Raw genomic sequence first — 27,859 nt, 5'->3', positions numbered from 1 at the left:
TGCCGACGCAAAAGAGCCCCGTTGAAAATGTTTGTTCAAAAAGTTTAGTTAAAAATATTGTTAAAGATCTCATTTCAGGGGGGGGAAAGGGGTGTTACATACCAATCCCCCGGGAGCCTTCGGTCCTAACGGGGAAACCCTAACCCGGCAGCCGTTGACAGTTGACAGCTGTCAAAAGGCTGCCGGAAGAAGTCACGCATGCGCACGAGCCAACAGGCAGCCATTGACAGTGACAGCTGTCAAAAGGGCTACCAGGAGCATTCACGCATGCGCCAAGACCGATCCAGCTGACAGCCGCCGAAGCTGCCAGAACGCCGGTTCCCAAACAGGTCCACCAGCCAGCCGGCCGGTCAGCTGGCGGATTCCCCAAGCAGCCGAGCAAGCACAGCCCCCAGGAGCTGTCAGACTGCCGGAAGGCTATTGGCTGCCGCCCTAGCGGCGGGAAAGCATGGTTCCCTGATTGGTTATTATGTTGGACAGTTCTCTATATAAAGCCGGTTTTGTGCGCCTGTCAGCTGTCCGGAGCTGAAGCCAAATAAACGCCTGAAACCCTGCCTGCCGCCTCCCTCTCGTCCTTCGTGGAACAATTCAATCTACCTATTAACCAATATGGGGGAGAAAAAAGAATCAAACTGGAAAGGAAGGAACTAAGTACATTGTTGTTAGAATTTATTTATTACTAGAAACTTTTGTGTTTAAAATGCTTTTTCCTATTAGAACTTTGTTGAAAATGTTTTTTCTGCTTCTTCAGCTGACAATTGGTCTCTTTTATTTGTTTCAATAACCCAGAAATTTTATTCAAAATTGGAGAGAGAGAGAGAGAGAGAGAAGCTTATCCCTTATAGACATTTATTTTATACTTAAGTACCGGTAAAAACTTTGTTTTCTTTCAATGAGCAGAATTCTTGAACTCTGCAAATAGCATACATTAGAGAGGGCGGAGGTAATACAGTATACTTTGTGATGGGGGACAATTAAGACTGAGGCAATAGAGGTTAACAAAAAAAAGACTCCCAACTTCCCATACCATAGTCCCCATCTATTCCTTCTCTGCATGTTCGCCATTTGTAAAACAAAATAAAAAAAATCTTATACTCAAGGGCAAATCATAATGTCATAACAAGTTTTATTCTAAATGTATTGTTGAAAACAAAGTAAGATGTATAGACTTAGTTGTTTTGAAGCCATGTATGTGTGAGAGTACAACTTGTGGAAGGGGTGTGCAGCAGCCAGCCACTAACATCCATATGCCTCTTGGCTTCATTCTAACACTGCACTTTGCAGAAGTTGAGGAATTTTTTTTTCTATAGCAGAGAAACTGAACAGAAAGATTAAGAAGTCATCTCTTCATGTATAGTGTTTCCAATACAGATTGGGCCAAATTAAAACCGGTAGAGACTGTACACACTATGCATTTTCCTCATATAGTTTAGTGAAGCTGGATACATCACTGATTGCATTGTCCAGTTCATCTTAAATTCATATGTCATCTTAAGGCTTCCATTTGTACAATGTTTGGAGTGTATAAATAATCAATAGCTCTTCTAAGTAAGTTTTAGTAGCCCTTTTAAATACAGGAGGACAGAATCAGAAAAGAAGGAGAAAGAAACACTGTATAAAAATGGTATTGGACATGGGAAATGCTTGACCTGAATATCACAAACTCTTTTCACATGCAGTAATTATACCCCCATGTATTTTAGGAATAGATGAATTCATATGCACTCAGTTATATCATTTCACAGCCTTTGGTTACCTTTATACAGTATGTTGTGTTAATGCATTCTTATTTTCACTGTTATATTTTTAATAGATGTTGTTTATGTAGTTATTTGTTACATCTGGTGTTATACTAACTTCTAAGACTCCTGGCAGTTTATTTTACATATCAAAAACAAGATTAAAACAATTGGCTATTGAATACAGATGGTTATTCAGGAATCATATTAAAACCGCCCCCCCCAAATCTCTGAATGTCCGCTTGAACAGTATTGTACTGTCTAAATTGCCTTGCAGAAAGCTGATGAGGAGGGCTCCAGGTGTGCCTAAATGGCAAGGTGTTGTTGAGTTTGGAAGCTACAAAACCATATACCTATTTTTGGGTGTATACCCCCTTGAGGTAAGGTAAGGTAACAGCGTTCCGTGCGCCTTTGGCGTCTAGTCATGCCGGCCACATGACCACGGAGACGTCCTTGGACAAGCGCTGGCTCTTCGTCTTTGAAACGGAGATGAGCACCGGCCCCTAGAGTCAGAAACGACTAGCACGCATGTGCGGGGGAACCTTTACCTTTACCTTTACCCCCTTGAGGTGACTTTAGGGTTTCTTCTTTACATGGGCTGGGCAGGTTATATATTATATATTTATATTATATTTATATTTGTATTTATTGGATTTATATACCGCCCTTCTCCCGAAGGACTCGGGGCGGTGTACAGGGCAATTAACACACAATATACAATATATAATATACAAAGTTAAAAATAAATTAAATTAAATTAGCCCTAACAAGTAAAACACATTCTAAAAATTTAAAATTTAAAATCCCAATCCCTCAGTCCAGGCCGGCAAGCTCAAATAACCAAGTTTTCAGGTCGCGGCGAAAGGAGCAAAGGTTGGGAGCCATCCAGAGCTCAACAGGGAGCTGATTCCAGAGGGCAGGCGTGCCCACAGAGAATGCTCTCCCCCTGGGGGCTGCCAGTCGGCATTCCCTGGCCGACGGCACCCTGAGGAGGCCCTCTCTGTGGGAGCACACAGGACGATGGGAAGTTGACGCTGGCAGAAGGTGCTCCCGTAAATAATCCGGACCCATGCCATTTAGGGCTTTATAGGTCATCACCAGCATACCTAGGGTACTTGAGAGGCAAACATTGTCACCAAGGCATTCCTGTGATGCACCAATCAGAGTTGTGTGAAGGCACCAAAATTTCATGTGCTTTTGCAGAAAAAAATGCAAGTCATGAAAACTTCCAAATTGTAGATCTTCTTAGATATTCGGAACCCTAATAAGACCTTTTGAGTTAGGATGTTTCTGGATAAACAATAATTCTCTTCTCTAGGAACTTAGTCTGAGCTTGTTTATACCTATATATACCGTAGTGTCCTGATGCTGGCTAAGATTTCTGTAGTATCTCTAGTTGGACTAGGAACTTGCAGTTGAATATTGTCACTGGCCACACAATCCTTCAGAGGTTTCAGAATCCATTATACAAAGAAAATATTTTTTCATGTTTATATGATATGCTTTTATCAAAAATGCCTGACAAATGAGGTAGACCATGATTCCAAAACCCCCGTGGAATTCTGAAAGTAGGTTCCTCTTATTGAGCTATTTTCCCTTTTTCAGTTCAACCATTTAAGAATTTGATAGAAATTTTATAGAGGCAAGTCTTCTTTTTAAATTGCATTATTTCTGTATAATATTCCTTCCTTTACTGTACTTGCTGGGTCACTTCCTGACAAATAGTTTCTCAGTCTGTTATGTTGTTATATTTATTTCCTTCCACAATAATAGTACAATATGTATTATTATTATTATTATTAATTTTATTTGTATACCGCCCTTCTCCCGAAGGACTCAGGGCGGTGAACAGGGCAATACATATTAAAAAACAAGATACAAAAATTAAAAACGATTAAACAAAATGCCCATGAATAAATTAAAACACATTAAAAAGTAGGTTAAAACAGATTAATAAAACCCAAGCCCATCCCATCAGGCCAGGCCAGCTTGTTCGAAAAGGTAGGTTTTGAGATCGCGCCGGAAGGAGCGGAGGTCAGGCGCCATCCGGAGCTCGACCGGAAGATAGTTCCATAAATCCGGCGCGCCTACAGAGAACGCCCTCCCCCTGGGGGCCACCAGTCGACATTCTTTGACCGGTGGCACCCTGAGGAGGCCCTCTCTGTGGGAGCGTACTGGGCGGAGGGAAGTTGACGCCGGCTGCAGGTGCTCCCCAAGGTATTCCGGACCCATGCCATGTAGGGCTTTGTAGGTCATTACCAGGACCTTGAATCTCACCCGGAAGACAACTGGAAGCCAATGCAGCTTGCGGAGCAGAGGTGTAACATGGGAGTGTCGGGAAACTCCCAACACAACTCTCGTGGCTGCATTCTGTACCAGCTGGAGCCTCCGAGTGGTCTTCAACGGTAGCCCCATGTAGAGAGCGTTGCAGTAGTCCAGACGAGAGGTCACGAGGGCGTGAGTGACCGTACGTAAGGCATCCCGGTCTAGATAGGGCCGCAACTGGCGCACCAGGCGAACCTGGGCGAAGGCCCCCCTAGTCACAGCTACTATATGGTCTTCTAGAGAAAGCTGTGAATCTAGGAGGACTCCCAAGTTGCGAGCCCTATCTACGGGGGGTAATAACTCACCCCCCATAGAGAGAGATGGGATATCCTGAATATCCCGAGATGCTGGTACGCACAGCCACTTGGTCTTGTCAGGGTTGAGTCGAAGCCTGTTCCTCCCCATCCAGACCCGAACCGCCTCCAGGCAGCGGGACATCACGTCGAGGGCATCACTGGGGTGGTTTGGGGTCGAAATGAAAAGCTGGGTATCATCAGCATACTGATGATACCCAACTCCAAAACCACAAATGATCTCACCCAGCGGTTTCATGTAGATGTTGAACAGGAGAGGCGAGAGGACCGACCCCTGAGGGACTCCACAAGCGAGAGGCCTCGAGGTCGACCTCTGCTCCCCTGCCAACACCGACTGCGAGCGTCCCAGGAGATAGGAGGAGAACCACTGAAGGACCGTGCCTCCCACTCCCAGTCCCCTGAGACGCCGCAGCAAGATACCATGGTCGATGGTATCGAAAGCCGCTGAGAGGTCTAATAGGACTAGGACAGAGGAATATCCCCTGTCCCGAGCCCTCCAGAGATCATTCACCAGAGCGACCAATGCCGTCTCCGTGCTGTACGCGGGCCTGAAGCCCGATTGGTATGGGTCTAGATAATCCGCTTCATCCAGAACCAGAGGAAGCTGATGCACCACCACACTCTCAACAACCTTCGCAAGAAAGCGAAGGTTGGAGACCAGACGAAAGTTATTTAACGCAGCTGGGTCCAAGGCAGGCTTCTTGAGGAGAGGTCTCACCACCGCCTCCTTCAAGGCGGGGGGAAAACTACCCTCACTCAAAGAGGCAGATATAACCGCCTGGAACCAGCCTCGTATCTCCTCCCGGGCTGCATAAACCAGCCAGGAAGGGCACGGGTCCAATAAACATGTGATGGAGCTCAGCCTCCCCATAATCCTGTCCACTTCCTCCGGAGGTACAGGATCGAACTCCTCCCAGATCACATTGACAAGATCACCCGTGTCCTGATCGTCCGACTCTGCCCAGTCGGAGTCCAAATCGGTCCGAATCCGAGCGATTTTATCCAACAGATGTTGACTAAACTCCTTGGCACGCCCCTGCAAGGGTTCCTCACTCACCTCCTGATTGAGGAGGGAGCGGGTCACCCTAAACAGGGCGGCCGGGCGATTATCTGCGGACGCGATAAGGGTAGCGAAGTAATTAGACCTCGCCACCCTTATCGCTGCGAGATAAGACCTAATATGGGTTCTTAGTCGCAATCGGTCGGATTCAGATCGGCTGGACTTCCAACCGCTCTCTAGGCCCCGTCTCCGACGCTTCATCTCCCAGAGCTCCGCAGAGAACCATGTATATTATCATCTTGCCTGTCAAAACAATCTTGCATTGCTTAGCCTTTCAACTGTGCTGTCATTTTGCAGTTTCATTGGCTTCCTGCACAATTCTTGCTGCTGAATATTTAGCTATTAAAAATACATTTTTATTTTTTAAAAAATGCTTTTAAAATTAAAACAAGAAATATCACTTTTATATCACCACTGAGCCGTGGTGGCGCAGTAGTTAGAATGCAGTATTGCAGGCTAACTCTGCAGGGTAGCCCACTGTCAAGAGTTTGATCCTGAGTGACTCAAGGTTGACTCAGCCTTCCATCCTTCCGAGGTCGGTAACATGAGAACACAGATTGTTGGGGACAATATGAGTCTAAGGGCTATTGTTATTTATATAGAAAAATGCACTTATTGACATTTGAATAATTTAAATGCTAAATTTAATTAGAATAGTTATGTTGCAAGTATAGAAGTAAACAATAGAATGGTAACTCTTAAATATGAAGTCATAACAGATGAGATGGCCTATAAATCTTATGAATGAATAAATGTATGTATGTATGTATGTATGTATAAATGCATGAATTAGTCTTGTCTCTTCATAGGACTCAGTGGAAGAAACTTGGACTCAGCTTAATATAAAAAAGAGAGAGAGGAATTTTTGGGAATCGGTGGCCAATAGTATTTCCATACACAGCAACAAGCCTCCATTTCAGCATAAATATTGGACCCAATATTTTACCTGCATTTACATCTGCCCACATACTGAGCTGATGACTAAGCATACTGAGCCGCTACTGAACTGAATTAAGCATATATATATATATATATATATATATATATATATATATATATATATATATATATATATATATATATATATATATATATATATATATATATATATATATATAATTTCATATCCTTACTAGAAGCTGTTCCAAGGGCCAGGATTGAAATCAGCTGCTTTGTATATATATATAAGTTGAATGATTCCTGGCAGGTTCCCATCCTGACTAAACCTTTTGAAAAATATTTGTGTATTTTGTACCTGTCCACTAACGTACCCAATCTTCAAAAGGACAATGGGTAGGAAGCTGCCAGTGAGCTGCCTGCAATTAGTGCAGGTTCACATACCACCAGGCTCAAGGTTGACTCAGCCTTCCATCCTTCCGAGGTAGGTAAAATGAGGACCCAGATTGTTGGGGGCAATTAAGCTGACTTTGTAATAATGCCGCTTGGGGGTGTGTGTGAAAGCCCTAATAAGCAGGCATATACATAGAATGAAGGCTACTGCTAAGCTTGTAAGCCGCCCTGAGTCTTCAGAGAAGGGCGGGATATAAATGGAATTAAAATAAAAAAATAAAAAATAAAATAAACTTTATGCTAGACATCTTCTTAATAAATGAGAAGATTGGAAAGAAGAATTATTTATTTTCTCATCTAGAATAGGCTTTCAAGAAGGGCACGATAAATTAGATCATTGTATCATGAAGTTCCTTATTCATAAATATAACAACAAATATACAAAGCAATTCTATGTTGCCTTGATTGACCTTTCCTCTGCTTTTTTCAGTAGATAGCTCTCACCTGTGGGACAAACTAGTTAAGACAGACATTGATAGATCCCTTCTGAAACTAATAATTCAACTACATACCAACACTGCAGCCAATGTAAGAACAAGCCCACAAGGATTCTTGTCAGACCCTATTTTATTGGACAGAGGAGGCAAAAAGAGCCTTATTTGCTTCTTATTTTTTTTCTATTAATAATATTTCTAGTGGCCATGAAGTCACAAAATTGTTTCTTCCTCTCATTAATATATGGAAAAATTCAGTGTTAGTGTATGCTATTGGCATGGCTCTTTATTTCCTGTACTGAGACTGGCTTTACAAGATTATTGGCCATACTAATTGATTATTATGAAATGGAAAAATTGAGCATAAATTATAATAAAACAAAAGTCATGGCTTTGGCAGAAGTAATAAACATAGATTAAAAAATTGATGCCCAACAAATAGAGCAATGCTCCTCTTTTAAATACCTACTGTAGATATCAACTACACCGACGGGGACGGCTCCGGACACCCATCGGTCAGCCGGTGGGCCCCCCGCACCGGCCGACCCCCGGCGGTTGGGCCCAGGGCCACGAGCTGCGCCCGCGCCCGGGTCCTGGGAGCGACGCCAGTGCCCTGCTGGGCCACGAGAGCAGCCGGGGCCGGGTCGAACAATGGACGATGGGGCGGCTGGGGGAACCGACCAGCCACAGGCAGCCATGGACGGGGAGGTGGCCATGTCCACGCTGCCTCTCCCTCTGGCCGGGCGTTCGTGTGGTCGTGCGGGGTGGGAGCGCACGGTAGCGACATCAGGTCGGACAGGGAGGCGCATGGAGACGGAAGGACAGGCCGTACCTGAGGACGGGCCCGGCGGGCCGCAGCAACACACGTGGTGGGTGGTGGGCGTGCAGGATGATGGGTGGAGGCTTTATGGGGAGGTGGGCGGATGCCGGTTTGCTCTGAAGGGGTGGGGTTAGGGTGGAGCAGCGTGATGAAAAAGAGCGTTGAGGCTGGATGCCCACCGGCTGACCAATGGGTGTCCGGAGCCGTCCCCGTCGGTGGGGCGAGGGTGCGCCCAGCCGCCCGGGTGTGGGTGTGCCGGCCAGCTGCAAGGCGGGGACCCGGCGTTGAACACGTTGGCCGGGCGAGGCTGCGCCTACCAGCTGGTCGGCGGGAGCCTGACACCGCGTCTCCAGGGTGGTTGCAGCTGGCAGCTTCGGCTGGCGGCTCCGGCGCGTGGCCACCGGGGCTCAACGCGGCCTGCATGGTCGTCTGCTGGCCGGTGGCGAGGCGTTGAGGTCAGGGAGCGCAGGTGGGTGCTGGAGACGGCGGTCTTCTGAGGGAGGGAGGGGCCGCTTCCCTGCGCCGGCGGACACGGTGTTGCAGCTCGGCTACTTGGCAAGCCGGCGGGGCTTGACAGAAAACACATTTAATTACTGTCTTAGCAACTGCCCCTGTTACAATGGACACTGTTTGGAGGTTTTTCAGTTCTAAATGATTCTAAATGTTTCTAAAGATGGTGGCTCTTGTATTTAAAATATTCCAGGGCAAGGTAATTCTTCCTTATGAAAAATCTTCCTTATGAATTTATTATGGACTATTTCCATTTGGGCAATTTACCTTCCCATCCTACCACCAGAACTCAGCCCAGATAATGTATGGGGCTGAGTTCTGATGTTAGGATGAGAAGGTAATAAATTCATAAGCAAGATTTTTGGCTTTTCCCAGGATTCCCAGCTACTTACTTAAGGATGAAGATAGGGCTATCTTCCATTGCTATTAGAATGCATCTTGCATTGTTAGGGCACTTTAAGAAATTAGAAAGCCTTCAAGAATCCCACTTTTCCAGATTCTGTTTTGTCCATTACATGATTTGGAATTAATGAACCAAATTTTGTTTCCTGTGCTACAAATGTATTCTTTACTGCCTTTTGAAAAACTTAAATTTTGGAACAGACAAAATGTTAGAGATTAGGGTTTTTTTTGAAAGATGCCATGTAATACAATCATCCAAATTTTCATGTTGGTACCATTATTATAAAAATATACAAAACTTTCTCAGTACCTAGTAAATATTTCCAGTGTCTCACTGATAAGAGCTTGTACATCACTTTGCCCACATGTTCTCAGAATATCTTAAAGAGAGATTTTTGCAAGTGTCCTGTCAAACAAGGTCTCTGTCCAAGGGATGTTGGTCAAGTGAAGGTCATTATTCTTATATTCTCCACTGAAGATGGTGGACAGGCAGCAAAGGCTGTAAAGAGCTCCTCCAAAAGTAAAAGCTTTATATTCTCCACTGCCCCATTTACAATGAGATTAGAGCCAAATGATTGATGGTAGGTGATCTCAAGGGCTGGTATTTTGAACAATTTGACTATGTTCTTGCAGATGTATCCAACTATTTGCAACCAAGTTGCTATTGTTGCTCTGCTGTCATTTAAACTTAGAAGGAAATAGTTAAATTCTTAGTTGTAGCTCTGGTTTTATTTTGTTCTTTAATTCTTATATCTAATATTCTATTTATTACTTCATTTCACAAACTCACTATTTTTATGGTATGTTATATGATTTCTTTGATAAACAGTAGTGACTTTCAATTTATATGGAAGATATATATCAAAATGAAATTGGCTGTATATGGTTTTTCCAGTAAGATAGTAAAAGAATGGATATGGTCAACCAATAAATAAATAAATAAATACCAAAGAAGAGATTTCGCAGTTTACAAAATGCCAGCAAGATATTGTTGTTGTTGTTGTTACTTGCGAAGTCGTGTCCGACCCATCGCGACCCTATGGACAATGTTCCTCCAGGCCTTCCTGTCCTAGCAAGATATTAGTATGGCACAAAGACAATACAAGTCTTAGATGCTGTCCTGCATTATTACACCAGCTATTACCCTTCCTTAACAAATTATAGGTATCACAGAGTATTTATCCTCCCCAGGTTTTATGTATTGTCTTCAGCAGTCCTGATGGTAGATAGTGAAAGATTCCCTATTGTGAATACCTCTGCCCACAGGACTCCTACACAGTAGAAAATGTTCTACTAAACTGTAATTTTAATAGGGCCATATATGCAGTGATAATTAGACCCCTCATAAAAGGATTGTCAAGCAGACGTGATTGGTATATCTCTTTTCTCCCAGCAGACCATAGAACCATTGTTACCCACACATTTGGTCAGATTTTGCCTGGCAACTATGAGAACACAGCAACAAATAATGTCCAACATGAGTGACTCTTTAAAAAATAAACTTCTAATTTTCTTTTTAAATTCCTTTTCATTTATTTTTATGATGCTTTTTTGGATCCTCCTTTACACTCTGTTTACAAATTGTGAGGAATCTTGGGTGTATGTACTGGTCTAACACTGTAGTAAAATCTTAACAGAAGTTATAAAAACAAATATATTTTTTCTAAATGTATTGCTATTATTCCTCTTTGTCTTTATAGCTATTGGTGAATATGAAGATTTAAGAAAAGAAAATAAGAAAACAAAGGAAGAGGTTGGTACTTATTTTCATATGACTTAGTATTTTCAGAATGTTTATCGTTGACTGATTTTTATGGATCTTCCTGCTGAATAGTTTGTCTTTTATCTAAAGTGGATGAGATCCTTTCTGCCATCAAATGGTATTCATATCAAGGACCATTTGCAATATTTCAATACCATCCTGACTATCAACATTTATTCCTGAATATTGCTGATATGTTTATTATTTTTATCATGTAATTATTCTTGTAGAGATACAGTTATGGGTAGAAAATGCAGCTCCAAGATCAGAGGTAGGCTAGCAAATTAATACAGAGTTGCAGCTAAAAGATTAAGGAAAGCAAGGATGGATGCACAATATTTATCCCTCCAGATGTCATCTGCAAGTGTGGTAATGCCATTTCAGTCACATATTCTGTCCAGAAATCCAACTGGATGGGGTCCAAACAATCCACTTCATACAAGGTCCTCTAAAGCTGAAAGACAACCACCTTCTCAATAGTTTTCCCTAAAAGGGGGAGTTGGAGACAGGGTAAAAATTGCCCAAAATAGGCAGGCTTGGGGTGGCTTCTTAAGGAGGAGCTGTACGATGATTCTTTGCTCTCCAAGTATTGAACACATCACAGCATAACAAATCTATACAAAATACTTTATTGCAACACACACCTTCTCCAACAATTGCCTATTGCTCTGGGTCAGCTCAGCTCCAGCCTTCTAGACTTTCAGGGTGATGTTGCCTCATAAACACGTCCTTAATACTTAGTCCTTTAATACTTAGTCTGTTAATACTCATCTCAAACAAAAGACTCAAAGTCTTTAAAGTAACATAAACAGATAGTCCTCATCTTATGACCAGAATTGAGCTGAAAATTTCTGTTGTTAAGTGAGATATTTCTTAAGTGAGTTTTGCTCTATTTTATGACCTTTCTTGCCACAGTTGTTAAGTGAATTACTGCAGTCGATAAGTTAGTAACTTGGTTGTTAAGTGAATTTGTCTTCCCCATTGACTTTGCTTGTCAGAAGGTCACAAAAGGTGATCTCATGACCTTGGGACGGAGTAATGGTCACAAGTATGAACCAGTTGCCAAGCATCTGAATTTTGATCACATGATCATGGGGATGCTACAAAAGTTGTAACTGTGAAAAATGGTTATAAGTTTTCCAGTGCCGTTGTAACTTTGAACGGTCACTAAATGAACTGTTGTATGTCGAGGACTATCTGTACAGCTTTTGCCTTTTCCCAAACATTCTCGCACGAATTGGGATGAGGTGCTGTCTCAGCATGGTTGCTCTCTTCTAGTGGCTGCCAAGCTCCAGGCAAAGCTCCAAACTGATTGGATTCCATCTGACTGTGGGATATGCTACTCATCATGGCTTGTGGTCCTGGCAGTTGAATGAATGCCCCCTTGCTTGCTTGTAATAGCTGCTATTATGGTGGGGTGAAGCTGCTTCTGGGTGTCAGCATGTCCTTGAAAACACCAGGGTGTGGCTCAATTAGCCAGGCAGCTGGAGCACCAGCTTGAATGCCTATTAGTGCAGTTCTGAGGGAATGGATGAATGCCTGAGGAGAAAGAGTAGGGGGAAGCTTGTCTGCAACTACCCTAACTTCACTGCCTTACAAAGAACAGGCAGCAATCCCCAACTTCTTTCTCTCACAAGATGAACCGTTGCTTTTTTAAGGATGGCGGAACTATTCCCTCTGTCAAGGTTTTCACACTAGTACTTCTCCCTAAGCATTGCATTGTACCACTTACATTGTTTACATACTAGATAGCTTTTTTCTTGTGTTTATCTTATGTATGTATGCATTTTAAGTTTTGTTAATGTTTCATTTCCTAATCAATTTGTCCTGGGGTTTTTTTTTAAAATTTTATTTTATTCAGATTAGCTTTGAACAATTTTAAATTGCAAGTGTGACTTGTTCAAAACAAGTACTATGGATTTTTTTCTGTCATTGAAGGTTCAGACTTTTGTTTTGAAGAAAAAGCTATGGATATCTCATCTGTAATATCCCCCAATTAGGGTTAGGAAGTTTTTTTCGCCTGTTTTCTGTTGAAAACTGTCCCTGCTACTAGGAAATCAATTAAAAGCGTGCTTTTTACAGTGTCACGATCAATGTGTAAATTTCTTTTGTAATAGTTCTGTATTTTCATTTTGGCACAGTTTTGCAATAAATGGATTTTTCTATAGTTTTTAATGAAGTTATTGCAAACTTTGAAGAAATATGATAATTGAATCACTCTGTTTTGGCAGATATTTATTTATTTTTATTTATTTCAAACATTTATACGGCCGGCCATCTTAAAACCAAACTCTAGGTGTCTTGCAACCAAACGATTGTTGAAAAGATAGGCAGGCTAAATACTGTATGAGTACTTTGGCCCTTCATTGAAAAATGTCTGACTCTCCAATGCTGCTTTTAGATTTTAAAATAGCATTGGATTCCATCACATGCATCAAACTGGGGGAGAAGCTGTAGGCCATGTCAGTTGTCTGGTGCCTATTATACCTAATATGAATGCTACATGAAGACATGTTGCTCAAAGTAAGGTGAAACCTTCAGGGCCCTCTTGCTAGTACTAATGAAACCTGCAAGGGCATCAAGTAAGCCTACATACTGGCATCACTATTATTCCACTTTTATATTAACTCCATGGAGGGCCAACTCAACAACTCAGACTTCCACTTGCTGGGCACACTTTTCCATCCTACTGTAGCAGACAATACAATAATATCCTCAAGAAATCTTATTCGCCTTTTAACTGCACTAAGAACTCTATGACAGTGTTGCAAGGAAGACCTGCTGGAACCTAACTACTAAAAAGCCAAAATTATGGCATTTGCTCAAAGGGTTCAAATTCATTTATAGAATTAGATGACCACAAGATTGAAGAGTTTTCCTGTTTCAAATAGTTTACTCCTCTACTCTGCCATCAGCAAGAAAGCTAACAAGAACTTCATGGTTTAAACTACACAGAGGAGCCCATCTACTATCCTTAAAAGGTGGCCATTACATTACATGTTTGGAGTCAAGCCAGCAGCATAGCTTTTTCATGGTACTCACTTGGGTTCCTGTTCCAATTTTGCCTTCTGGAGTTTGTACAATCAAAATTCTTTAGAACAATCCTTCAAGTCACTAGCTGTATCTCCAGTGCTACCCTGCGACTGGGTACAGGCGTCACTATGGTGAAGGCTATAATGTCTCTGGCCATGCTTAGCTCCTTGGTTTTGCCTTCCCCCCAACTATAAACAATGATTTCCAATTCATGTAGAAATCAGATAGTTGTGACATTTTTCCCCTTCTAGGTTACAATCAAAACTCTTTCTATATAGTGCATAAGTAATATGTAACACTGGCCTGACCTACAATTTCTCCCTGAGATCCGAGGAAATTTGCTTTCCTGTGGCATACCTAACACAACTAGAATTCTCAACTCGCCAAGGGCCAAAAGTCTCAACTACTCCAGGTTGTAGTTATCCTAAAGGTGCTTTTCAAAAGGCAAGTGGACTTTCTTGGTTTCTTTCCTTGAAAACATTTTGCTTCTCATTCAAGAAGCTTCTTCAGTTCTTCAGAGGTAGGCATAATGTTTTTAAGGAAAAAAATCAAAGTCCAGTTGCCTTTTGAAAACCACCCTTGGGATCACCAAGGGCCGTTACTTTGACATGATGTGACACCCTCCTTCCAGTGTACTTGGGGAATGATACAGGAAGACTCGTTTCTCAGAACAAAATGCCCTTGTAACAATGGGGTACATAAAAGCAATACAGTACATCTTCTGCCAATGTTTTTTTACAACCACAAAAACTCCATTCTATTATACAGTATCTGGGACACATGGCATTTTGCATTTCCCTGTTCCTTTTGCATATAAATTGGGCCTCAACATGCTGTGTTTTTTGGTTCTGTGTAGGAGCACTCAACATTCATTGTACAATGCCATTTACCTCATGGTTAATGCCAAACCTTACAGCTTATTTTTAGCAATGCCCCTAGTTTTTCACCATGGAGTACTTTAAAACCTAGAAGCTTATGGTCTTTTAATTTACACTCAGTCCATATCTTTGATATAGCTTTTAATGTTCTCTGCACCCTTTATATCTTTTATATCTCTGTGTCTTCTTTTATTTACTGTATTCCTTCCCCAGGCCTTATGCTGGTCTATTTCAGTAATGAATATTGATTTGAGTTGGTTTGATTTGACTAAAGGCAAAAGATGACTATGGCTTAAGAGATAAGTGGATTACATTTTACATGAAGCTGTATATTAAGAGAGTAAGCAAGAAATAATTATATCTATTTTATAGTAGGGGTTGTAATTCTTCCTCCCTTACCGTGTATGCATTTTGATAGTTTCTGTTGTTAATAGAAACCATCTATTTCTATTGATTGAAAGAGGATGCTATATGAAAATACATTTTTGCAGACTTTTTCCTATTAAGTAAATCCAACCCACTGTTGATTTACAACAAAAAAGTCTATGCCTTTCAGGTTATTAATTTGAATCCCTGACATGAATATGCCAGGTATCTTTTTTACTTCTACATATTCAAAGATATATGGCTTTGTGTAGATATTTTTGTGCATGTGAGTTAAGACTGAATATTATGTAGGATGTATGGCAGCTGGCATCTTTAGATTTGATAGCCTTGACCATTCATTTTTATTCTAAGATACAAAGCATTTTTTTAAACAAAATTGGTAGGCATTTCCATTGTCATATAAATCTGAATGAAATGTTTTAATTCTAACCTCTCTCCAACATTATATAATCATTCTATTTTATAAAGAAAGGTGCAGGTTCCTAGAATTTCAGTTAAATTTGGAGTGAACTGGAAGAGTCTTAGTTATAATTTTATTCAAATAAAGTTATTGTTGTGGAGCTATCAGCTTAAAGGTATGTGCAGTGGAATATGGGAGATGTTTGGCCAGGATTTTTTTTTTCAGATTAAAGGAAGAGAAGTCAGGACAGCTGAGTCACATTGAGGTAATAACCCTGGTGAATGGAGGATAACTATTTTCAAAATTTTCACCCACCCTGCCACAGAAAGTGATTTTTTTTATGAAGGCATGGCATTCCAAAGCAAGTAGCATGAGGGGAAGTGTTCTGTCCATGTTCCCATAACTATTTTTATAATCCAATTCATGTTCCTTCCACCATGGTTGTTCATATTTAGAAATACATCAAGAATATCATTGTGGATGTCCTGCATCAAGTTGATTTGCACTTATATAATGAATTTATAGGGATCATGTTCACATCTAGCTGGTGAATCCTAGGAGTTGAAGGCCATACATCTTAAAGATGCCAAGGTTGAGAAACACTGTGCTGAGCCAATTACCTGTTTTTTTTAATTGGTGGTGGTATGTAAACAGAAGCAGTTCTTAAACAAAAGTCATCTGATTGCGTGTTAGAGTGGGTGCAAGACAAAATTGTTAGTGATTGTGTCTGAGATGGAGAAAAATAGGATAGCCAAGGAGGGACTCCCTTTAAAAATAAGATTAAATCCACATATTTATAAAAAACAAACCAACAAACCCAGGCATCCCTTATAAACAGAACTAAGAGCAACAATGGAAGAATATGCTGGTACTAGTTATGAGATTATAGCTATAGTTTTTATATCCTTGGAGGTTTTTCAGCCTGTACAGTCTGTACATCGGAACAGTCTACTTGATAGAATTACAGAGCATCCTAGTTATTACTCTCTCATGTTTCCCTAGTTTTCTTTGTATAGAAGGAAGGGAGGGAGGAAAAAAGGGAGGGAGGGAAGAAAAGAAAAGGAAAAAAAGAAAAGAAAAGATGGAATAGCTCTGCATTGCCTTTAATGGAACCCTGTGCTAGAAGTACCCCTGTCCTATGAACTGTGTTGATAAAATACAAAAGTAAATATAAAAGACATAGAAAAGGATGCTCTTTCTTGTCATGTGAAAATTATTTTATATATATATATATATATATATATATATATATATATATATATATATGTGTGTGTGTGTGTGTGTGTGTGTGTGTGTGTGTAAATTACTAACAAAGAATTAAGGGAGACTAAGATGCATTTCTGACTCTTTAGTCTTCATCAGTCAGTCATACCCTTCTGAGATTCGAACCTGGGCTGATTGCATATTAGGCAGTATTTTTACCTCTTGAGCCACAGGTTCTCTCTCGCTCTCTGTTAGCTTTCTGCAAGGGGAGATATGAGTCAAACATTTGACATATATATATATATATATATATATATATATATATATATATATATATATATATATATATATATATATATATATATATATATATATATATATATATATATATATATATATATATATATATGGATCTTTGAGGAGATATGAGTCAAACATTTGACATATATATATATATATATATATATATATATATATATATATATATATATATATATATATATATATATATATATATATATATATATATATGTAGATCTAGAGTCTCGGGTTTCTTCCCGCGTTCCTTTCATCTTCAGAAAGTTGTGGCGACGTTTTGACGAAATCCCATCCGTCATCATCAGGCCGGAGTGTTCCTCCTGCTGCTTCTAGGAGCAATGCGTGGTCTGGCTGTTCCTTTCCTTCCAACTGCCGGTGGGGCTGTGTTCTGATTGGGTGGAGGCGTGGCTGCTTTCTGATTGGGTGGGGGTGTCCTCCGACTGGGTGGAGGCGTGGTTGTCTTCTGATTGAGTGGAGGCGTGGCTGTCTTCTGATTGGGTGGATGCGTGGTTGTCTTCTGATTGGTTGGAGGCGTGGCTGTCTTCTGATTGGGAGGGGTGTGTTCTGAATGGGTGGGGTTTTTTTGTTGTGTTGTAATATCCTGAGTGTTGTGATTTGGTGTCCTGAGGAGTGGGCTGTGTAGTGGCCTCCAGAGCTTTGGTTTGGCTCCGAGTTCGAGGACCTGCTATGTATCTCTGGTATGGGTCAGTCAGGTTCGTGTGAGCGTTCTTCTGCTTGGGTGATGGCACTTTTGCTTGACTTGTTCTGTCTTCTGTGTGGGAGAGTTTTTGTTCTGGGTGTGGATGAGTCTTGCTGGGGCTGGTGGCATTTGGGGTTGTTTGTTGGTTTTTTAAATCCTTGTTTGCTGAAATTCGTTTCTCTATCAATGCTGGTTTCCAAATGGCATGTAAGCGGGAGGTGTCGTCTCGCTTGTTCATACTGTCTGAGTGTTTTTCTATTTCAATGGCTTCTCTGATTATTCTGCTATTGAGATGTTCTATTTTGGCGATTGTTTTTGTACCTTCAAAATTGATGTTGTGTCCCGTAGTGTTTATGTGTTGTACTAGTGAAGTACTAGTGTTGTACTAACACAACAAAAAACCCCACCCATTCAGAACACACCCCTCCCAATCAGAAGACAGCCACGCCTCCAACCAATCAGAAGACAACCACGCATCCACCCAATCAGAAGACAGCCACGCCTCCACTCAATCAGAAGACAACCACGCCTCCACCCAGTCGGAGGACACCCCCACCCAATCAGAAAGCAGCCACGCCTCCACCCAATCAGAACACAGCCCCACCGGCAGTTGGAAGGAAAGGAACAGCCAGACCACGCATTGCTCCTGGAAGCAGCAGGAGGAACACTCCGGCCTGATGATGACGGATGGGATTTCGTCGAAACGTCGCCACAACTTTCTGAAGATGAAAGGAACGCGGGAAGAAACCCGAGACTCTAGATCTACACATACAGACACCCGCGAGAATCTACGAAAACAAATATATATATATATATATATATATATATATATATATATATATATATATATATATATATATATATATATATATATATATATATATGGATCTTTGGTCATTCGGGTTTTTCCCCATGTAGAATTGAGGGTGTAAGAGCAACGTTTCGACGGAATCCCATCCGTCATCCTCAGGCTGGTGGCTTCAGCTTCCTTCTTCTGGGAGAAGCATGTGGTAGTGGCTGTTTGTTCCTCTTTTTTGAACTGCCAGAGGGGGTGTGTTCTGTGGGTGGAGGTGTGCTGATTGGGTGGGGGATTATATAATGTGAAAGAATTTGGGATGTAATGTACATAGAGCTATTAAGTTTAAATGGAAAAATTCACTCTTAGCTATGTGTGGTTGGAACTTGCATACATAAGTGGCCAGAATCTAAGCTCTTATTCAGGACTTCACTTATGTAACAGAAAATTACATGGATAGACAAGAATGAAGCTATTTCCAAGATTTGCCTGATGCTGTAAATACAATTCAAGGCTTATATATATAAGTCCAGATTCCAGAATTAAAAATCTAACTTTTTCATCTTGCATTTCCAAATCTGTGCATAGTTAAGCATTCCCTTGTTGACCTTGGAAGGCAGTGATCAGTGTTAATATAACAATTTTGTCTAGCCTGGAAACTGCTGTTCCCTCCGACCCCCATGCTAGTTTCTTCCCTAACACCCACTACTATTCTTTCACATTTAGTTGTAAGCTGGTCTTGCAGTTTTAAGTTTTGGTCTATTTACTGTCAATTGTGAGAAAGTATCCTTTTTAATATGAAAACGTATTTTTTCCAGAGTGACAAATTCAGACAAGAGAGAGATGAAGCGGTCAAACGGCTGGAAGAACTGCATAAAGGTAAGGTTTAAATGAGCAAAAATATGTTTACTTTTTCCAAAGTTGCAACTATTTACATATAATAGGGTTATTTTGGGAGAAGTGACACTATTTTTCTAGGGTTTTTTTTGTGTGTGTAGTTCACATAGTTTAATATCTACTCCCAACACCCCAAATTAATAATGACCAGAAGACTCTGAGGTTTAGTCCCACCTTAGGCATGAAAGCTGGCTGGTTGAGACTGGCCAATCACTCTCTTTCCTACCTCACAGAGTTGTTGTGTATAGAAAATAGGAGGAGAAGGAGTATTAGATATGTTTGCTGCCTTTAATTATTTATGAAATAATATATATATCCAGCGAAAGCTCCTGTACATCTGTAAATGTTTGCAAAATTTTTGTTCTCCCAACAATGGATTTTATCTACAAACATTTGCCTCTCATACACTTGTAAAAGGAGTAGTGGATTTCTGGATAAAGTCAAATCTTTTTGTATCTGTAAAGTCAAACTATGTACTAATACATTTTCTAAGATGGGTCCCCAACCTGTGGGCTGCAACCTACTACCTGGCCACAGCCTATTGGTCATCAGGCTGTGTCAGTGGCTGGCCAATGCGTGTGTGTGCGTGCGCATGTACGTGCGTATCACCATAAGTGTCACAGATGCTCGCAACTTCACTCACATGAGTAACAGGTGTTCGTGCGCACGTGTGAATGTGTTTACCCCTCCCACAAAACCATCCTTTCTTTCCCTCCCCATTCCGAACCGCCAACACCGAAAGGTTGGGCAACTTTGCTCTAAGACATGTCAAACACAAGGCCCGGGGGCCGGATCAGGCCTGCGAAGTGGTTTCATGCGGCCCTTGAAGCCATCTTGGAAACAGTGAGGGAACAGCCCCCACCGCCTTGGCCCTGGCCCAGAGACCCTCCTTCTGCCAGAGACCCTCAGATCTGTCCCACTCCTGCCCAGGCCCCCATAAGCACCCTTGATGCGAACGATGTAGAGCTGGCCACACCCACCCAGCAGGCCATACGCACTCTAGCCACGCCCCACCAGTAGGCCACGCCTACCCTGGCCATACCCACCCGGCCCCCTAAGGGCAACCGCAATGCTGATGCGGCCCTCAATGAAATTGAGTTTGACACCCCTGCTCTAAGATTTCTAAAACTGACCGAAAATCTGTCTTGATGTTTTTACAGGGCACAACTCATCCTATTAAAGTTCTGTTCATTTACTCCTTTGGCATTTTCTTGTCAAGGAGTTGCTTCCATTTTGCTAACTTTCTAATCTCCCATGACTCACAGTTGGCATAATTGATCTAGCGTAATGTTTCTTTAAACTCCATTAATCTTTCTTTGGCTGAGAAAAAGTGATTTATTTCCAAAAGACCTAGCATAAACATTATAGGTACAGTTAATTAAAATTTATATATTACTGATTACAACCATTTTATTTGCTTTTGCTTTTGCTTTCTTGCATCCATTATCAGCTTAATGGCTTCCCTAAATCTAATAAAATAAAATATTTTTAAAACATCTAGAGTTCTGCTCCAATAGCCAGAAAGAGAATGTTTTTTTTTCTTGTTAGCAGAAACTAAAAGCTCTTCTTTAAAAAAAATAAAAATAAAAATCTGGATGACATTTTTATTTCAAGGTGTTATAATGGAAAGAAACCTTTGTCTTGTTTTGTTTACCTTTTTCACCTATTCTTTTTTATACTTTTTGATATGCAGTTAGAGAGAAGAAATCCCACCCATGGGATCAGAAAATCAGAAAATCCCTATTTGCCTATGGATTGAAAGCCCAGGATTGCAGACTTCTTGAGCTTCAGTGTCCCCTTTTATATATATATATATATATATATATATATATATATATATATATATATATATATACACACACACACATACATACTCACCCATCTTGCCAAGTATCTAGATTTTCTCTTATGAGGCCACATTTTTATTGATCCAGTGTGGGGTCTGAGGGTAACAAAACACAGCTAATGAGAGTGGAAAAGCTCTTCTGAATAGCTTCTTGAGAACGATGACAACAGTATCACAGCTTGTTATGTTACCTCTCTGTCACTATAGTTTGTTTTGTTGGGTTAATAATAATTTTTTTTTAAAAAAAAGCCTAAGGACCTTGCATCTATTGCAGGGCTGTCAAAGGAATTTACACAGCTCTTGTTTATCCTAGTTCATATATAGGCCATTTATGAAATGCCTTCTACAAAACAATCCTAAACTTAGGCTATCACCCTAAGTGGCAAACATTTTCTAATTATAAGTCAAATTCCCGTGAAAAGAAAGGGAATGAGTATCACGTATAAGAATACACAAATACTTTATGGCCTATTTGTATTTGTTATTATATTGGCAATTCATAAAGCAGGGAGAAAATGTCAAGTAGTTAAGACTTAAAATTCAAAAGTAGTATTTGCTTTTGTAAAATGTCATAGGTTTCTTTTATCTTCCTCTTCATTTTTTTTCTGATTCTTTTTTCCCCCTACCTTCCTTAAAAAAAAAAGACATGTCTTGTAAACATGGCAATAAATGCCAGGAATATTAGGATTTTACAGCAATAATGGAGCCCATTATTTAAATGACAATATAAAAGGCAATTATATTGATGAAGAGCTACATGGGCTTTGTGTCTGTGAATAAACTTGGCCTGTGCTCAGCTTCTATTTGTTCTCTCGGCATAAACACATATTGTGCCTGATTCCTGTTTAATGGGGCCCAGTTTGTATGCCAAGCAGCTGCATTTTAGGCCCTATAGCGTGATTTCATAGCTCTCTGAAAATTGGTTCTATTCAGCACAAGAGATAGAAGGTGGTGGTAAGGGAGGGGGACGCGTCACCACACAATCATTTCTTTTCAATTGGAGCCAGAAAGGTTGATGACAACATGACCATTGTGTGATAATGATAAGACCACTAAGGATCTGTACTTCTCATCAAGGCTTTCACACAACAGCAGATACAATTTAATTCACTGCTCTGTCAGCAGTGCTGATACCATTATGCCGTCTGTCTCCACAGTTATAATCACTGTCCTCCGAGAAATGCAGTTGAAATGATCTTGAACAGTCAAAGAAACTCTCAATTAAGGCTGCCACTTCCAATGTGTCAGATTGTGTCTTATGCACTTGGTACAATTTTCACTTCCAATCCTGTTTATTTACAATGTCGGCCAGTAATTACGCTTAACGTGCCATTTAGTGAGGGTGCCCCTGCCAAGGAGATTGTTGGGTGCTGCAGTGCCATTGAGTGGGAGTTTCTTGCAGTCAATGCCATCAGCGGCTTTTAGTCCCTGATGGGATGCGGGAGTAATGTTGATAATGCAAGTATCACGCTCATCAAGTCATAATTAGATGCCACTCAAATGTGCCACTTGTAATAACAGTGTTGATTCATGTTTTCTCGGTGACTGCAACTACTAATTAGTTAAGTGGTTTTTGGTTGGCCTGCATTTGCTGCATATTATTATTACCCCTGAAAAAATGTTGAGGTTGGAGTGGGTTCTGGCCACTTAGTGTTGCTTTATGAATTTTAATATCAACCTAAGAAAAACTCAGGACATCTTAGAATGTAGCACCTTTTCTTGCTATTTAATTTTTAAAGTTTTTTTCCTCTTTGGAAATTTAATCATAATTGCAGGTTAACTAATCGTAAATGAACCGTGAGTTATTTCTAGGATATTTTCAGCTAACTATGAGAAATAACAAAGCCTTCTTGGTTAAAAACTAATAAGGTACATACATTCTTTTTGGTCATTGATTTATATGTAAGAACAATATGCCATGTGAACAATAGTTTCTTGTTATGTTTATAGAGTTTTTCATAATTTCATAATGTGATACAGAAACAGATAATTCTGGTTTCATTGCACATTTCCCTGGTGCATGTTTTACATGTACATATTTTGTCGATCAGAAGGTCGGCAGTTTGGCGGGTTGAATCCCGAGTGCCGCGTAACAGAGTGAGCGCCTGTTACTCGTCCCAGCTTCTGCCAACCTAGCAGTTCGAAAGCACGTAAAAGTGCAAGTAGAAAAATAGGGACCACTACGGTGGGAAGGTAACAGCGTTCCGTGCGCCTTTGGCGTCTAGTCATGCCAGCCACATGACCACGGAGACGTCTTCGGACAAGCGCTGGCTCTTCGGCTTTGAAACGGAGATGAGCACCGGCCCCTAGAGTCGGAAACGACTAGCATGCATGTGCGGGGGAACCTTCACCTTTACCTTTATTTTATGTGTATAATATGGTAGTCAAGTTAAGTATAATGAAGCACTTTACTTTCTGAGCATGTTATCACTTTATACTTTCAGTTCAGAGGCAATAATTTCCTTAATGCCACTGTGCAACTAAACTCATAGAAGTTAATTACAATGACTTAATAGATTTTACTCCCAAGCACCTGGCTATAGGACTGCAGTCTGAAGCAAATTGGCTGGTAACTTTTTTTTTCTTGCAATATGTGGCACAGTCTACTTGCATTTTTTTCATGTTTTGTACACTCTTCCCATTTGCTGACAGTTTCTCTGCATGGCATGCATTGCTTATTCCTATTCTTGGCTCATGGCACACAGAAAAAAATGGATGGCCTGGGTTGACCTAATAGAAGATAAGCCTCTTAAAGTATGGGTGCTGGTGCCAATTCTTTTGCCACTGTGTTCTTTGATTACATGATCCCAGCATAGAGAATTTGCTTGGCCAGTTTTGGTTTTACCTTTTCTACCCAACACACAACTGCCATGTGGCAATGCTCCAGGCCTAGCTGAAGCACAACGCATGTCCTTGGGTTAAGTGTGTTTGCTTTCATCTCTGTCATGGTACAGTGCCAGAAGCTCGCAGAACTCAAAGTATAAATAATAATTATGGAGCGTATCGTTCTTCTCATGTTGCTTTTAAGGCATAGTTTTCAGCACTACTCCACACCTATGGAGCTGTAAAGCTTGATTTTGAACATAGCAAACAGATAGGCATTGCAACTTCCAATGGCCCAAGAGCCTCCTTAGGCTTGATCTAGAATATAATGACTACACTGTAAAATTGGGCAGAATCAGGATACATTTGGGCAGGGGGAAAAGTTATACAGGAGTTGTAAAGAGTGAAATAGGAGTCTGAAGTCTGTAGAAGACTAAACCTTTCTACATCCCCCTTACCTACATTTAAATGATATGGGATAGGTTGAGGTTGCAGAAGAGATGCTAGCAGGCTACAATTGATATTTGAGCTGCATTATTGCACCCTTGCTGCAAGAACACTTTTTTCTAACAGAATAATTTTCAAATAGTATAATCTGGGTGACGTGTTGGGGCAGGAAAATTGACCTGTAACTAGATATTTACCTGTTGAAATGTTTTACATTTAAATTGGGATGGAATGGGATACACTCACTCCTAAGGGACATACTATATACAGGATTGATAAAGCATTCCAATAGACCTGAATGGAGATAAATTCCAAATAGATCTTTTGACAGATCTAAATTCTGCTGGTTCCAGAATCATAATATTTAAATCTTATGAGAAAGAGGAGTTAACATTTTTCCACAGGCAACTGAGAGAATTTTAAATGTAGAAATGGCTCTAGCCATTGACTCAATTGCTCCTAAGTGACTTATTCCTGATAGTAGAGGTTGGTAAACCTTCTGGATTAAGGAAGACTAGAAAATGATGAGACAGGAAAAACGGTTAATGAGTCAATGGAAGAAATCTTGGAATAAAACAGATCAAGGATGGATTAGAACTTTCTTGGCAATTTGCTGTTTCTCTGCCACAAGCACATTGGTGTAAAATAAAAACTTGTGATTCCCCCTCACCCCCCACCCCCCACCCTCATATTGTATGTGGAATTGAAAGATTTGTTTAAAAAGAAGTCAGTCTGGCAGCCCAAAACACTTAGTGACAAATTGAAAATAAAAGCCAGAGAGAGTTTTAACATTCTTCTCCAACTACACTACGGAGAAAGGCCAAATAGCAGAGTGAGATGTAGTTGGGGAAGAATGTTAAAAAGAACCAAAAATGTCTTCGTCGATATGTTCAAAAATGAGAGAGAAACAAGAAAGAGCATACCAGCTAATAAAAAACAACAACAAACAGATAGTACAAAGAAATCAGAAAGAGTCTGATGGCAAATTTTATCAAAAGACATACACTTTTATGAGCAACAACTCACTCCATCAGATGCATGAAATGGCACATTAGGGTGTACCTTGGTGTGTCCGGAGTACTGTGTGGGTGTGTGTGTGTGTGTGGTGTTTCCTGAGTGAAAACCAAGAATGTGGTTTCATAATTTCCCAAATGTATCATTTTATTATGTTTCATATGGTAGTCTCTGTGATACATGGAAAGCAATTACATACATACTAAAACATGTGACAGTCTAAAAAATATTCATAAGCATAAGATGTTCTTCTGAATAACACTAGTATAGGGAGAAGGTTTGACTCATAGTAAACTGTATGAATCATGGGTTTTACCCTAATTCTCTAGTTTCTCATATGGTTATTGAAGAAGTCAGCTGTATACAGAACCACCTAGAGATTGAAAAGACATGTCGTGAAAGTGCAGAAGCTTTGGCTACTAAGGTAAGAAGCAATTTTATATGTTATATTCTCTGTTCAGAAGTCATAGTCTTAAGGTAATAGGTATATAAATTTAATAAAATAAAATAAATAAATAATAGGTTGGTCAGGACGGACTCACACAACTTACCTTGTCAATACCTTCTTGCCCACTGTACAGTGGAAAAACTATGAGATCTACTGCAGAAAATGAGGCTAATGTTCTGTCCCGAGTTATTTTGGGATTACCGTCAGTAAACGCTTGTGCATTACTTGGCGGAAATCCTGTTCAATTTTATGTGGGATTTCCTCCTGAATAAATATATCGTATATATACTTTAGTGTGACATATCTACTCACTGGGGCAAAATATTGTCAATATTGTTCCATTGAACTTGCAGATATATCCAGTATTCTTTTCGGTGTTGTTGGTTATAGTCTTAGAGTTAGTGCATCCTTTCATGGGGAATAGTTTAATATATGTTAGGGTTGCATGTTAGAATGAAGCAACCCTGAAATATGATGCTCATACCTGGGGATTGGAGAGAAATATAGGAACAATGGAAAATGGTTATTTTACCAATATGTGCATATGTATTCATATATTCATAAATACGTTCATAAATATATTCATATTTATATTCTTTGACACCTTCCTCCCACATGTATTTTATGATTCTGGGTTAACAGATAAACAAGTTTAGAAATCTACTGAGTGTCTGTGACATAAAAGAATAATGAGGTTTTCAGGGTCTGAATCAAATGGAAAAGTCAGGCAGAGTATTACATTTTAGGTGATTGTTTATGAAAGCAAACTATGGAGCAAGCAAAAGGTGACCTGCACTGCTCTGTTGATTGCATCTAGGTTGATGAATTTGCCGAGTATATAATTTTCTATATTCCATCTCATCAGAAGTGCATCATTATTATTAAAGAATGTTTTTATCTCTTTGGAGTTTTTTTTTTTTAGTTGTGGAAAACACATGCCAACCACTTCATCATCAGAAAATAGATTGAAGCAATTTTGAACCAAATTTCATTAGCAATGTTGGCTGGTCCATGATTCTGTGAGTTGCTGTGTCTGTGTATGGGTGTGCGCAGGTATATGTGTGTGTGCATTTTTGAATTTCCCCCCTACCCAAAATACTACTTCAGATGGAGCAGAAATTCCACAGAGGGATTTTTTTAAAATGTAGGTGCACTAATACTGTACTTTGTATAGGTATTTACTTGATTGTTTGCATAATGATACTATATAAGGATTTATAAAATGAGAACTTAACAGTATGAACATGAATGTATAGATTTTTTTCCTTTCCATTCTTTTTATGTAATGATACACACTAAAATAACCCTCTTTGGCTGGCGTAACAATGATCACTCTGTGAGGGTATGTAAGTAAGTAAGATGATTTGGCTTTGCTGTTCTCTGCTATGTTTTATTGTGCTCCTTTCAAAATGGATTCCTTTTTGCAGATCTGTCTTTTTCATCTTGCCTTGTTTTTTTAAAAAAACTATTAAAAAATAAAATATACTTGCTTTAATTGGAACAGTAAATTGTTTTTGAAGCAAGAATTTGGTAAGATTTCATATGGTGCAGAAGTAATATATCAAGGCCTGCTCTTAATTTGAAAAACTTGATGCCTGCTTTTCTAACCTGCATTTTAAAAATGTTTTTGTTTCAAATCCAACAACAGCATAGTCCTTGTTGAAAAATAATGCTGGCATTTATGTTCATCTACATATTTCATTTTGTAGTGAGTTGTACCCAATGTGCTTCCAAATTTACAACCAAAAGAAGCTGACAGTTTTTTTTTGGGGGGGGGGTATTTTTCTCCCTGCAATGCAGCCATATGTTAGTCGCATTTACTTCATATACTTGTTAATATAGCTTGGAAAATTAATAGTTTAAAAGTAGGAATGTGTTTCTGAATGTTACTCCGAGTTTGAAATCTATTACTGTCTGAAGAACTATTTATATTTCTACCTATTAAGTATGAGT

General features: G+C 40.1%; 1 protein-coding gene across 2 annotated transcripts in view; it reads left to right on the top strand.

Moving 5' to 3' along the window:
* SHTN1 (shootin 1) overlaps positions 1-27,859 on the top strand; it is a 100,348-nt gene that overhangs the window by 14,760 nt on the left and 57,729 nt on the right. For both annotated transcript variants that reach the window (XM_081328310.1, XM_081328309.1), the window contains exons 2-4: positions 10,655-10,707; positions 19,250-19,310; positions 25,788-25,882. In XM_081328310.1, coding sequence (XP_081184436.1) covers positions 10,655-10,707; positions 19,250-19,310; positions 25,788-25,882 — 209 coding nt within the window. The remainder of the gene's footprint in view (positions 1-10,654; positions 10,708-19,249; positions 19,311-25,787; positions 25,883-27,859) is intronic.

The sequence above is a fragment of the Vipera berus genome (genome assembly GCF_964194415.1).
Source record: "Vipera berus genome assembly, chromosome: 5".
In the NCBI taxonomy this organism is placed as follows: Eukaryota; Metazoa; Chordata; class Lepidosauria; order Squamata; family Viperidae; genus Vipera; species Vipera berus.
The sequence above is the reverse complement of the archived record's forward strand: the minus strand, read 5'-3'. Positions and strand labels throughout refer to the sequence as shown.